The following is a 14087-nucleotide window of genomic DNA, read 5'->3' as shown; positions in this document are numbered from 1 at the left end:
GCCAAGTGCACTCGAATGCGATGGCGATGCGATGCGATGCGATGCTAATATGCCCTGCACTCACAGCCCTCAAGTCAATTAAGTCGAGTATGGTCAATAGATCAGCCCCAAACTAGGGGAGCAGACCAGATTCAGTTACGTTCACTCTCGCCGAGCTGCTCATCATGTGAAAGCTAAATTGAGGCAAATAAAAACACATATTATAGATTAGAAGAAATATAAAAGACAAGAATTAAAATATATATGATAGATATATTAAGATTAAGATAAATTCTTGATATTAAATTCTTGTTATTCTCATATTGATATACGACTAGATAATACGTAGAAAAATATTAAAAATTTGTTCACAATTCAAACCAAAAATCACGTAAAACTCAAGATTTTCGATCCATACAATATATTTACATATATGTATGTATATCTATCCATGAATGTCATGCAAGCTCAGATATCTCAACAGATTTTCAATAAATAGTATTCCCTGTTGGTTAGGCCGCAATTTTAAACAGCAGAGAGTAACATATCATTCAAATTTTGGGAAGCTCCAGTTTCTAGTTCTTGCCAATGTGAAATGCCACTAGACAGAGCATATAGAGATTTAACCGTTTTGGCTTTTAGGTGTGAGACTATAGTTAAAGTTTTTATTTACTATGTTAATTTTATATTTTTATTTTTTTAAATATAATATTAAATCATATATATATTCTACATGTAATTTTTAATATAATATTAAATCATATAAATATTCTATATGTCAAGAAATTGGATCTATTCTCTGTCAAATCCACCAGAAAAGTGAGCATTATTTAAATACGCATCATATATAGATCAAAGATATATCACAGATTTGCATATGTTTGTTTGACGTAAACACATAACAGAAGCTATAGTTATAGAGCTATAGCAGGCGTGCCTATATGAGTTTTCCAAGTGCTGCTCTTCTGTAAAATTTAAGACAAATGTTGGGAACTAAGCTAAAAATGTTGAGAATTACATCGAATAATAAGTTATAGATTATTGAGCAGGCATTAAAGCATTATCAATCTAGTCATATTCGCATTGCTGTCTGTCATTCTGTTTTCGTATCGAAGTTTGTTGATCTTGAAAAGTAGGTCAATCAGAGAGACTCAGTTTTACATATAGTCAACCAATTGAAGCTGTTGTCTCTCCATTTGAGGCTGTTGTCTCTCTCTCTGGAAACTCCAATAATTTTCTCCATATATTAAATGATCCCACATTTCCATCTTTTTTTTTTTTTTTTAAGATGCCCCACGACTTCCAGGGTATCTGCTAGTCAAAGACACCTGATTATACAGCACTCATAGTTTTGCTCAATATTTAATCTAGCAATTCGTTTGCTTTGATCTCTGCTTCCGCTAATTGGCAAAATGAGAAATCCGCCAGCTATACGAATTTTCTATTAATTGAAAAATTTATTCAATCTAATTTGCAATAATTGCATTTTTAATGGAATTTTCGCTATTAATGCAGCTGCCTTTGAGCTTCTGAATCCAAATGGCATTTGGGTTAGCCAAAAGCGTAAATTGATTTCTTAGATGTTAATAAAAGTCGATTCAATTTATGGCTGTTGAATTTTTTTTTTATGTTTTTATTTATTTAATTTGATTTCTTTTGGATTTAATTTCAATAAGAATATTTTTTCTATTGTAAAAATATATAATACATCTCACACTCAGAACTATTCTTTAGAAAATCCCGAATTAAATTATTTGGCTGAATTAGGAAATCTTTTTTTCATTTGTTTGCTAAGCAAAGGAAAATTAGAATAATCCATTGTTATTGGCAGCGAATTTCCCGAGAATTTTCAGCGTTAGGTAAGCTGATTATTCTCTCATCTGTATCAGACCTAATCAAGGGCCAACAAACCTTGGGGCACACGCATCGGGCAACTTGAGACACAGTCAAGGGCTTCGGCTCGACTGATTGCTCCAGTTGAGTGTGAGCGCAATTACTAATGCTAATGGCAATGATAATATGCATTGGGGTGCTTCTTGTTTGCTGTTTGTCGATGATTAATGATTGAGCTCTGGCTATTTGCAGGCCTCTTTCTGGAGTGTCCCGGGACGACGGCGCTGTCGCTGCGCTCGACGCTGGAGCGCATCTCGGCGCCGATACACTCGCTCTCCATCTACGACTTCGATCGGTCGGTGACATCGCTCTCGCAGGACGTCATCCAGCCGGGCGTGCACATACGCCATTTGCAGTTCTCGCACTCGCACCTGGAGGCGCTCAAGGAGAACAGCTTGCGCAATGTGCGCGGCAGCCTCGAGTCGCTCAGCATTGTCAACGGCAAGCTAACGCAGGTAAGTGGCTGAAAATGGCGAATTGCGCATACGCCAAGTGGCCAGGGCAGCAGCGGCTGACTATAGGCAGTCAGTGGAGTTTAGCAGGAGCTGATATACGCAGCTGAGGAATGCGCTAAAGTGGGCCAAAGCCCAAGGCAAGGGCGCACAGAAAGGCAATGTCAACGTGAACGTGAACGTTAACTTTAACGTCAACGTCAACTTCAACGTCAACGTCAACAGACACCAAAATAATAGCATGCAAATTTATTGCACTTCACAACAATGTGCTGCCGCCTGTGGCCTGTCCTGGCAACAGTGTGCTTATTGTCGTGCCAGTGCCACGCCCCGTAGCCCACGCCCCAACTAACGTTGTGACAATCAACTGTTGGCTGCTCGACAGCAGCAACGGCGATTAATATGTGTGCCAGCCACGTGGCTCGGCTGGCTAAAAAGCCAAGAAAATTTCAATATGCAAATATTGTATACACACACATACAGATACGCATGTATGTGTGTGAATGCAGGTATATGTGCAGAGGTGGGTAAAATTTAATATGCTTTACTAGGAATGTCAAGCTCGTAGAGGAGGAGCAGCAGCAGCCGCAGCAGCAACAGCAGCAGCAGCAGCAACAGCAGCAGCAGCAGCAGCAGACATTGCCTTGCATAAGCCAATATATTTATATCGGACATTTACATATCTGCGCTGGGCAACCACACATGAGATCCAATTAAAACTAGTTCTTTATGCGTTCGGCAAATTTACTTATTAGTTTATTGAATTTCCAACGCGCACAAAAGTATGCAATGGAATTTAACGTGCTTCCAATATGGCAGCCGCAGCAGCGGGCTTCAATTTCCGGCTGGCGCAACTTCATTGCATACTTTCGGGCGAAACTTAAAATACCCGAAACACCGAGCAACTCTGCTTTGCGCAACTTTGCACTTAAGTAAATATATACATATATTGAGTAAATAAATGCAATGCATTTTCTTAAAGATTTTCGTTTTTTATAGCCTGAACCCATTGAAAATGGGATATTAGGGTATATTGGTTTTGTTAGAGGTATGTAACAGGCAGAAAGAGGCGTGGCAGACCCCATAAAATATATATTCTTGATCAGGGCGACGAGCTGAGTCCGTCTGTCTGTCCGTCTGTCCGTATGTTTGAACGCGTCGATCTCAGAAGATATAAGAGCTAGAGACTTGAAATAATTTTTCCCAAGTCCGTGTATACCACGCGGAGATCAAGTCTTGCTTAAAAAATCGATAACTACTCCCGATATTTTATTATCGATCAAAAACCTTATCGATAGGTAGTTATTTAATTATATCTTCCACACCTTTAGAGCTAGAGCTTCCAAATTTTAAATGTAGACTTATATGTATTCTATATAATTTCAATTTTTGTTGTAGTTTAACCCTCATCCCTATATCCAGCCCCTCACCCTCATATCTGTACAAGTTTCATGGAGATAGTCCATCGACAAGAAAAGATATTAAACAGTTAAGTTCCTATAGTAAGCCCACACTGCAGTCCATACGTGTTTATGCGTAGTGTGTGTGTGTTTCTCGTGTAAGCAGAAAGACATGAAGAAATATAAATTCTTAGAAGGATTCAGGAGATTGCGTAGTCGACTAATTTATTTAATTTTTGTAGTTTGCAGCATTGCCATTGCATAATTTAATACAGCCACAATATTTGTTTGCCGGTAGTGGTGCTAGTGGTGCTGGGGGTGGTGGTGGTGGTGCAGCTAAAGCTAATTAGCGGCACCAACATACGGCGTCAATAATGTTCAACAAAGTTGGGCAACCGAAAAAATGCAAATGGCTTTCTAAGCCATTAAATTTGGAAAACAGCCGCCGCAGCGGCAAAGGCAACGCCAGCCAGGCAGCCAGGCAACGACAGGCAACGGCAGGCAGCCACTGTGGCAGAGTCAGTGTGGCAGCAATGCGAACGGCATTCACCGTTAACGTAACATAAACCCGACAACCGCCGCTTGGGCGGCCATAAAAAGTAATTTGCCGCCGCGAAATAACAAACGAGCCAAAGCTAAAAACAATTGCGTTCAATAAAATAATTCCCACCGAAAAGGCAGCCAGCTGGAAACATGTGGGCGTGGCAGCAGTGCTTTCGCTGCTCCTGCCAGCAATTATACAGTTAAAGTTGCAAGTCAATGTTAAAGTAGTTCGATTTATTGTGAAAGAGAGCAAGAGAAGAGAAGAAGATGAGAAAGAGATGCAGAAGAAAGCTGCGAGCCTGTGGCCTAGCCAGCTGTTGCAGCAGGCTGGCTGGTCGTCGTCGTCAGAGGCTGGTCGCTGGTCGGTGGGCGTGGCAGGACGGGTGGACTGATGGTCACATCGGGCCGCCTGGAAGGCAGCCGAAGCTGGCAGGCGCGCGGTCTGTCGCCCGCACGCAGCTGGCCGCAAAGGCGCCTCGGCGCCGGCAGCCAATCTGGAGAGAGAGAGAGAGAGAGAGAGAGAGATAGTTTAGTTGACATTCTCCAAAGGGACCTAGACATCACTCACTGTTGCGTGGACGCCCGAAGCAGTTGAGGTTCAGTAGCTGGCAGCGGTTGGCCAGGACCCGGCAGGACCTCAGGTTGCGTGAGCGCACGCAAATCTCCTGGGCACGGGGCGTGCGTCGGCAGGGGACGGCTCGCCGGGGACAGTCCTGCTGGCACCAGTTGGCACTGCCGGCGCCCACTCGCCGCACCAGCCGGCAATCCCGCTCCTGCGTGTGTGTCCAGGTCAACCTCCTGTCGCCGCTCACATCCCGGCGATTCACGGCGATCAGCTCGCAAATGTTCGTGAAGCGGCGACACAGGCCATTGGGCAGCCGGCCGCAAACCCGCGGACTGCGCGCAACGCAAACCGGCGGCTGGAGACACACGGGCCCAATTGTGGGCCGGGTGAGGGGATTGGGCGCGGGAGTTGTCGAGGCAATCGCTGCTCGCATCAGCTGCAGCGCAAATACTGCAAAGAACAAGACGATCGATCAGTCCAGGCATATTCCCAGAGCAGAGAAACACCTACCAATTAGCGTGGTCCACTGCATGTTGTGGTGTGCTTCGTGCTTCGTGGCTGCTCTCTGAGTTGTTGACCCCCAGCAGACGCTCGACGCTTTTATAGCTCGGCCAGCCACTGGCTAAACAATGGGGGGCCGGGCACGCGCCCCAGCCGAAGGGGAGCAACAACAACAACTGAACGACAGCTGTCGATGCCATTGACCCAAGCAGCAGCAGCAGCGGCAGCAGAACGCAGCGCCATCGAATGGCAATTAATGCATATTTGGGGCCATTTTGTAGCCGAGCTCCTGCCCAGCTAACCAGCAACACGACTATATAATCTAATTTAATTGCTGTCAAAAGCCAACTTTGCGGGTGGAGCAATTAGAATAATGGGCATGGTCATGCTTCGATAGCTGCTATGCCCAGCCGCTCGATTGGATAAGGCTAAGCTGAGATTTCAAGGCGTCCTGAGAATCTTTAGCAACCAGAATTTGATTATAAATTACGATAAAGTATTTCAATATAAGGATGTGAAAGGAAATATCATAATTGTCATAGAGGAAAGACGAATTAGATAGTAGTCCTATACAAAAATAAAGAAATTTTTTATCAAGTCTGCCTCGACTCCTTCACATAACCATTGCACAATCATTTCTTATTTAAATAATAATAAACTCTGGGAGTGCAAATACCGAAGGTCAACAAAGTTAAATATCTCGGTGTAACACTAGATAAAAAGCTGACCTATAGTGCGCACATCACGCAGGCAGTTAATACAGCCAAGATGAGAATCAAAAAACTGGATTGGATGCTGAGGCCCTCTAGCAAGCTGTCGCTACAGAGCAAAATAAAAATCTATAATGCCATCGTTGTTCCAACTCTAACATACGCTATCCCCATTTGGGGTACCGCAGCGAGGACTCACATAAATAAAGTGCAAACCCTACAAAAAAAGGCGCTTCGGCGACTCACAGGCGCTAGCTGGTACGTCCGCAACTCTGTGCTGCACAGCGACCTAAGCGTACCAACAATCGCTGAACTGATAGGACGTCACTCCTCGAGGTACGCGGACAGGCTCTTAGCACACCCAAATCCACTGGCTACTGACCTGGCAGTAAACAACAGTAGGCGAAGGCTTAAAAGATCTCATCCCTTAGACCACAGACCTTAAATGTTGTTAAAATTTGTAAATATGTAAATACTGGCTTCTAGCCAATAATCTAAGTTAAGGTTTAAGTCAATAATGCGCTAAATAGTCTCAGACAATAAGCTGCAATAAATGAATTAAAAAAAAAAAAATAATAATAATAATAATAATAAAATATTGGTAATAAAGTAATTTACTTCCGTGGGTCTCGATTTACTACCTCTCTCGATTTACTACCTTTCCCATTCAAAGTCCATTTAACCATATAAAGGCTCAAGCAAATACAATCAAAGGTCAGAATTACTTAAGATATAAGAAAATTCCACAAAACATTTCATAATGCATCAAGGCAAATCAAAGTCAAATGAGATGATAGATTTATCGAAGGAACTATCTGAAAAGCTCTTAGTCGAAAGCAAAGTCACAAAATCTTGCCAAGAACTCCACATTATTTAATTAACACAAAGGAATATTCCAGGCCTGATAATACTCTCGCATTCATTGTTTTGTTTCATGTACTTTGTAAGTTAGTTTGTAAGTTATTCGATTGTTTGGCTGCCTGAAAGGGGAAATGGGAGCAGTTGTCGCCAGAGAATGCCGCCTCGCGCTGGCCGGCCGTATAAATAGCCCGTTGAGGTGTCTGGGCAATCATCAGCAACTGTCGCTTGCTTCGCTCAACAGCTCAAGTCTCAGCTCCGATTCCAGTTCCAGCTCCAGTTCCAGTCATGTACAAGCTCACCATTTGCTGCATGCTAATCGTCGTCCTGGCGACTGCTGCCCAGGCCACGAATAGGCCAAGACCAAGACCCGTCTGCGTGGGCCGCTGCACTGTGGGGGACTTGAGGCGCACCGATTGGGTCTGCACCCGGGATGCCAGGACCAATCTGTGCACCAGGCTGCGACCCTGCCGACTGCGCGAACGCAACTGCGCTCTGAGGGATCTGGGCCTGAAGCCGCTGCGACAGACGAGCCTGCGGCAGTGCGCCAATGTCAGGGGCATCGAGGGCACCGCCCGCTGTGCCCCCACCAGGAATCCTCCCCGTGTGAGGAGCTGCGTCGACAGGTCCTGCGTCAATCAGAGGCCCAACAGCTGCTGGCGCACTCGGGACGGCCGCAACCTTTGGCTCAGCATCTGCGATGCCCGCCGGGTGAACTGCGTCAACAGGAACAAGCCGCTGGGACAGCTGGTGCGCGTCCAGGACATCAAGTGCCGCATCAAGCCCGCCGTCACGGCCTGAGCGACGACCACAGCGATAACCCATCCGGCGATAACCCATCCGTGTTTATTTCCCGTATATGCACAGCTGCATATATATCTATCGCGCCGCATTCCATATCTTATTTCGGACAATTTGTTTGCTCCTTATTATTATTTTGTTTTTTCTCTCTTCTCGGTCCTTCGTATCAAATTCAAAACGCTCGTAAATATTTCATAATGTTGCGACAATAAAAATAAATATCATTTTATGGCATCCATTTCTTTGTTCTGCTTTTATATGTGCTTCGGCCACACTATGTCACCTCGTACCACAGCGCTGGGCCTCCTGCTTCTGCTGCTGCTGCTGCTGCTGCTGCTGCTCCTGCTCCTGCTCCTGCTCCGGCACTGACTCGCATGACTTGGCCATAAATTTGCTGGGGCCGCGCGCTTTTCAAGGCGCCAAGCCAAAAGCGGCCCAAACGGCATCGCAAATGTTCAATAAATTAAAATCGACTGCCATAAATTTCCATGTCAGTACATTAATTAAAAGCCCGTAATTCGCTCGCCCATGTCACTGGCCGCCCGACTCCTGTTCGGGCCTAGCTGCAGCCACCTGCCTCGCCCGCACCGTCCGCCCACGCCCTCACACGCCTCCTCCTCCACAGCAGCTCAGCCGTAGCGGAAATTTTGTAATTTAATGCAATTAAAAAGCCAAACAGCTCGAACAAGAAATTGTATTCATTTCATTTGCCGAAGCAAGCGAAATTGTTGCCACGCATGCAGCGCATCAGCTGCAGCTCGTTAAACGCATCCTCTCCCCATTCCCATTCCCATCCCCATGCCCATCCCCTCTCAGCTTCCTTCTGCTCAGACGTATATCCTCGGTCTGAGCAGCACGCATTGTATTTCTCCAGCCTTGAGGCCATCGCCCACCTCCCACCTCCCGTCTCCCGACTCCCGTCTCCTGCTACTCTCTCTCAGTTACGTGCATTGTGGCTGACCCGCGCTAATATCAATTGCGCTGCATCCTTATCCGCGTCCAGCTGCAGAGCTGCCTCTCAGCCGAGGGCCACGTGAGCAGCTCGAGCAGCGGCTGTTCTGCTCTGATTAAAAGTTGATTACGGATAAAAGCTTCAAGCAGTTTATGAATGCTGTCCATTGTTGCTTAAGCAGTGTAGTATTGTAGCACTCGAATATGAAATACTCCAAGTAATTATGTAAAAACAATCCAAAATAAAAAATAAAAAAAAAAAATTAAAAATTCATCATTAACGAAATAAACTCTTCAATTTCATACAAATAAGACTCCTGCTCAATAAAAATGCTGCTAGCTTCAAGATATAAATTTGACTTGTTGGCCACGCCCACAATTTGTATACCTTTAAGATATATATAGACAATAGTTTATGCGAATACAAATGTATTTATTTATTTTTCTATTTTTTAATTATGTGTACGAATGACCACGAAAAAAATAAAAGAAAGCAAACAAATTGTCCGAAATAAGATATGGAATGAGGCACGATAGATATATATGCAGCTGTGCATATACGGGAAATAAACACGGATGGGCTATCGCCGGATGGGTTATCGCTGTGGTCGTCGCTCAGGCCGTGACGGCGGGCTTGATGCGGCACTTGATGTCCTGGACGCGCACCAGCTGTCCCAGCGGCTTGTTCCTGTTGACGCAGTTCACCCGGCGGGCATCGCAGATGCTGAGCCAAAGGTTGCGGCCGTCCCGAGTGCGCCAGCAGCTGTTGGGCCTCTGATTGACGCAGGACCTGTCGACGCAGCTCCTCACACGGGGAGGATTCCTGGTGGGGGCACAGCGGGCGGTGCCCTCGATGCCCCTGACATTGGCGCACTGCCGCAGGCTCGTCTGTCGCAGCGGCTTCAGGCCCAGATCCCTCAGAGCGCAGTTGCGTTCGCGCAGTCGGCAGGGTCGCAGCCTGGTGCACAGATTGGTCCTGGCATCCCGGGTGCAGACCCAATCGGTGCGCCTCAAGTCCTCCACAGTGCAGCGGCCCACGCAGACGGGTCTTGGTCTTGGCCTATTCGTGGCCTGGGCAGCAGTCGCCAGGACGACGATTAGCATGCAGCAAATGGTGAGCTTGTACATGACTGCAGTTGGAACTGGAACTGGAACTGGAATCGGAGCTGAGACTTGAGCTGTTGAGCGAAGCAAGCGACAGTTGCTGATGATTGCCCAGACACCTCAACGGGCTATTTATACGGCCGGCCAGCGCGAGGCGGCATTCTCTGGCGACAACTGCTCCCATTTCCCCTTTCAGGCAGCCAAACAATCGAATAACGTCTGGTTCAGCTAATCTGACAAAGAATTTACTTACAAAGTACATGAAACAAAACAATGAATGCGAGAGTATTATCTTGCCTGGAATATTCCTTTGTGTTAATTAAATAATGTGGAGTTTTTGGCAAGATTTTGTGACTTTGCTTTTGGCTAAGAGACTGCGATAAAGTTCTTTCAATAGATTTATTATCTATCTGCCTAAATCAATGATTAACTCAAATAATAATGTACAAATAAGCCACATGGAAATCTCGCTTAGTATTGGCCAAGTTATGTAATTTGGGCCAAAGGCTCGGTATGGCAATGCCATAACAAGTGTCTGGTTTCATTGGGGCAAATTAAATCGAGCTGCATGATATAATGTTTATCGACTTGAGGCGGCGTAATTTAGCCAGTATAATTTCAATTTACCCACTGAAGTGGGAGTGGCACGGCTTATATTTCTGCTGTATATGTGAGAGGGAAAAACCTACTTTGATATCAAATACCAAAACGAACTGCAACCTTTATTACTTTCCTAATTATATGTTGTGCCTTCACTTAATCAGTGACTCATGCTTTCAGCCTCGGCACTTTGCCATCAGTTTGCTGTCAAAAATTTGTGCAATCAAAGTGGGCCTTGAGGGGCAAACGGGGGCATAGTCGCTCGCTCGAGCTCACACATTCATTTTGAAACGAATTTCGTCGAGCGACAAGCTGAGCAGCAAAATCTGAAATAAAACAAAAATCAAAAATCCAGAATTTGTAGATTTCGTTATTTCACTTTTTAAACGTTCGTCGTGCACCTTGAAAAAAAAAAGAAAAAAAAAAAGAAAAAAAAAAAACAATTTCCTTAAATAATATTTGATTTGCCGGAGTCGAGAAAATATCCAGTAAAAATGCGGCGGCACGCCTCCAATCGCGGCGAGTCATCGTCGAGGAGGGACAGAAGATCGTCCCATGCCAATGTGGCTCCGGCGGAGAGGGTCCCCCGCCCGTCGTCGTCGTCCAGCTGCGACAGCGAAAGCGACTCGGAGAGCTGCTACTCCAGCAGTGGGTCGATGTCTTGCAGCACTTGCAGCACCTCGGTGAGCTCGACCAGCGATTCGGATAGCGAGGTTGAGCGAAGGAGGCGACGACGTCGACGCTCACGCAAAAAGAAGACGTTGAAGAGATCCAAAAACAAATCGAAACATCGCAGCCATTCGCGAAGATCCCGCAAGAAGGTCGCATCAGCTGCCACTGACCCGGCTCCGGCTCCGGCTCCGGCTCCGGCTCCGGCTCCGGCTGTAGCACACTTTCCGCCCTCGGCCCCAGCCACGGTCCAGGCTATGTCCGCAGTTGTGCCGACGGCTACTACCCCAAAGCTGGATCCCAAAGCAATGAAGGCTTGGTCGCCCACGCCGTACACCAAACGGCGCCGGAGTCGCAGCGACCGTTGCGCCCGCTCGACGCCGTCGGGCAACGAGCCGAAGAGCAAGAGCAAGAGCAAGCACTCGTCCAAGTCGCACGGGTCCAAGTCCAAGAAGTCGAAATCATCCTCGAAGAGCTCGCTGGACAAGCACAGGAGCAAGGAGCGGTCGTCGGCCACCAGCAAGTCGAAGAAAATTTTGCAGAAGGTGAGCGGGGAGCTAAAGCACAAGGAAAAAGACAAATGCTGCTCGACGCCCTCGCCGCGTGGATGCAAGGAGAAGCACGCTTCGAGCAAGGCCAAGCTGAGCGAGGCGTTGAAGAAGTCCGAGTCGAAGGACAAAGACAAAGACAAGCTGAAGTTGGAGTGCAAGTCACATGTGCGCAAGGAGGAGAAGAAGGAGGAGAAGAAGCGCCGCCATGAGCCGTCGAGGGAGCGCAGCCACAATACTGAGCTTCGCGACGCTCGTAGAAGTGAGCGTGAGTGCGGCCGCTCCAAGGACTGGCGCTCCACGTCTCGACAAACGCCACGCCCTCGCGAACACCGTGCGCCCTCCGATCAGAGCTCTCGCCCTCGTGCCCGCCGCTCGCACTCGCGCCAGGCGACGCTGCCACCAAGCTATCGACGTCGCAGCGCGGATCGTACGCCCAGTCCATTCAGTTGGCACGAACGCGATCTCAAGACCGTGCGCCTGCACATCCGGGGACTGACGCGCCAGGTGACCAAAACCAATATTATTGAGATTTTTGGCAGCTTTGGCCAGCTGACCAATGTTGATTTTCCCATAGATCATTTCTATCGCAATGGCTGCACGCCCGTCGGCCGCGGCTTCGCCTTTGTCGAATACGTCCACCCCGAGGACTGCCAGCGCGCCCTGAAGAGCATGGACGGCAGCAGGCTCGACGGCCAACGCATCATCGTCTCTCCGTTCGAGAGGAGTATGCTGCGTTTTCCCCTGCGTCGGCGGTACACTTCTCCACAGAATGGACGAGACCGTTATTAAATTCCAATTGTTGTACAACGCATACAAGTTACACACACACAGAAAGAGAGGGAAATATAGACAGAGAGAGACAGAGAGAGAGAGAGAGAGAGAGAGAGAGAGAGAGAGACAAAGGGAGATAGAGACAGGGAGGTTGAGCAAGACAGGGAGTTAAGGAAAAGAGATGCAGGGAGATAGAGAGAGAGACAGAGAGCATGAGACAGACAGATGGAGAGAGATGGAGAGAGATGGAGAGAGATGGAGAGAGAGAGAGAGAGAGTGAGAGAGAGTGAGAGAGACAGAGATACTACACGAGTAGTGGGAAGGGAAGCAAAGGAAGACAATGTAATGTAATCGACTAATAAATGTTAAAAAAAAAATATATATATATATATATATATATATATATTATATTTATGGAGGAATAAAAACAGCAAAAATGAATTTATCCACTCAGCTAATTTTTATCCTTCTTTTTATACCCTGCGCCTATTGAAAATGCAAAATTGGAGAATAATGGATTTATAAGAGTGTATGTAATAGCCTGAAGGGGCGTGGCTAACTTTAGAGTTAACTTAATGATTAGATTATCAGAAGTATGTTTTATAACCCAAAAGAACAAAAGCTTTCAAGATCTGCCAGCCCTGCTCGCATTGCGAGCTGCTTTAGCACTGTCCGCCCGTTTGTCCGTACGTGTGAAGAAACTATAAGAACTAGATAGTTGCAACGCCTAGATAGTTTGTTTTAAGAAATTTATAGCTTTATGTTTTCATGTTTTCGGTGTATCGAAAATCTATTATAGGAAATATCTTATATGAATATATAAATTAATGGAATGAAATGCATAAAATATTTAGAATATATGTGGAATAGATAAGTAGTCATCATGGTATGCCACCTTTGGCTGCGAATGTTGCCTAGAAGAGGAAGAGCGAGGTATACATATACATCTGCACATAAATATATATAAGTTTAAGCAATCGAATTAGCCCAGATTTTGCAATCAGAATTATATAAACTACTAAATACAGCTCGAAGACAGGTTTTTTATGGCAATTGGAATCAGAGTCCCAAAAGGCAGAAATGCTGCGCCTATTGCCTGTTCATATACACATACATATATAATCTCTATTAACTCAGCTTGAACTGAACCGACATTTTCCTCAACTATAAATCTAGCAATTCTGAACAGATTTTGACAAGATTTGCATTGTTGAACTATAGCAAATAAGATTTCTTAAATAAACATAAGTTGCTTAATAATATTACAGTTTCATTTGATGAATGCGCCGTTCGCCTGATGATTGAGAACAGCTGCTTCAGTTGCATTCATTTCCCAAAGTCCATTGTGCTCGCTCACTCGTTCTCCCTCTCTCTCTCTGTCTCTTTCTCCTGCATAAGCTCAATATTTTGGCACCTGTTCGCTCCATTCTATGCAGCTCACTTCAACACAATTTCAGTGTATGTGTGTGTGCGTGTGTGTGTACGTGTGTAGGTGCATAAAACATGTATGTGCCTTTCAATTAATGCTATTCAAAACATTGTAAGGTCGAAACAGCTGCCACGAAGCACTTGCGCAAATAAATAAATAAATGAAATAAAAAAAAAAAAATAATAATAATAATAATAATAAAAAAAAAATTCAAAACGAACGTAAATATTTTATAAATGCAAAATATTGCATAACAGTTGAACCGCAAACTGACGCAATTTTGCTAAGTTTCGCTTGACATTAATTTGCT

At 45.6% G+C, this 14087-nt stretch overlaps 5 protein-coding genes across 16 annotated transcripts in view; 3 read left to right on the top strand and 2 right to left on the bottom strand.

The window, feature by feature from the left end:
• Positions 1-14087, top strand: part of LOC108620087 (uncharacterized) — a 241107-nt gene that overhangs the window by 218522 nt on the left and 8498 nt on the right. For all 11 annotated transcript variants that reach the window (XM_089474705.1, XM_089474708.1, XM_089474700.1 and 8 more), the window contains one exon: positions 2065-2327. In XM_089474705.1, coding sequence (XP_089330831.1) covers positions 2065-2327 — 263 coding nt within the window. The remainder of the gene's footprint in view (positions 1-2064; positions 2328-14087) is intronic.
• On the bottom strand, positions 4481-5502 carry LOC149267981 (uncharacterized). Its single transcript, XM_089474716.1, has 3 exons — positions 5343-5502; positions 4836-5282; positions 4481-4761 (listed from the first exon to the last, which is right to left on the bottom strand). Exons 1-3 carry the CDS (start codon positions 5362-5364, stop codon positions 4574-4576), a joined length of 657 nt encoding a protein of 218 aa, XP_089330842.1. The 5' UTR covers positions 5365-5502; the 3' UTR covers positions 4481-4573.
• On the top strand, positions 7107-7936 carry LOC149267980 (uncharacterized). Its single transcript, XM_089474718.1, has one exon. The coding sequence runs from the start codon at positions 7190-7192 to the stop codon at positions 7700-7702; it is 513 nt and encodes a 170-aa protein (XP_089330844.1). The 5' UTR covers positions 7107-7189; the 3' UTR covers positions 7703-7936.
• On the bottom strand, positions 9066-9876 carry LOC149267979 (uncharacterized). The gene has a single exon (XM_089474717.1). It carries the CDS (start codon positions 9779-9781, stop codon positions 9269-9271), a length of 513 nt encoding a protein of 170 aa, XP_089330843.1. The 5' UTR covers positions 9782-9876; the 3' UTR covers positions 9066-9268.
• On the top strand, positions 10519-13581 carry LOC108620086 (uncharacterized). 2 transcript variants are annotated; one of them, XM_018016955.2, is made up of 2 exons: positions 10610-12081; positions 12152-13581. In XM_018016955.2, exons 1-2 carry the CDS (start codon positions 10852-10854, stop codon positions 12239-12241), a joined length of 1320 nt encoding a protein of 439 aa, XP_017872444.2. In that variant the 5' UTR covers positions 10610-10851; the 3' UTR covers positions 12242-13581. The 2 variants fall into 2 exon arrangements, with proteins under 2 accessions (XP_017872443.2, XP_017872444.2); XM_018016954.2 differs by having other exon boundaries at positions 10519-13514.

This window comes from Drosophila arizonae, chromosome X (assembly GCF_054131065.1).
Source record: "Drosophila arizonae isolate 15081-1271.41 chromosome X, UAZ_ARI_1.0, whole genome shotgun sequence".
Classification (NCBI taxonomy): Eukaryota; Metazoa; Arthropoda; class Insecta; order Diptera; family Drosophilidae; genus Drosophila; species Drosophila arizonae.
The sequence above is the reverse complement of the archived record's forward strand: the minus strand, read 5'-3'. Positions and strand labels throughout refer to the sequence as shown.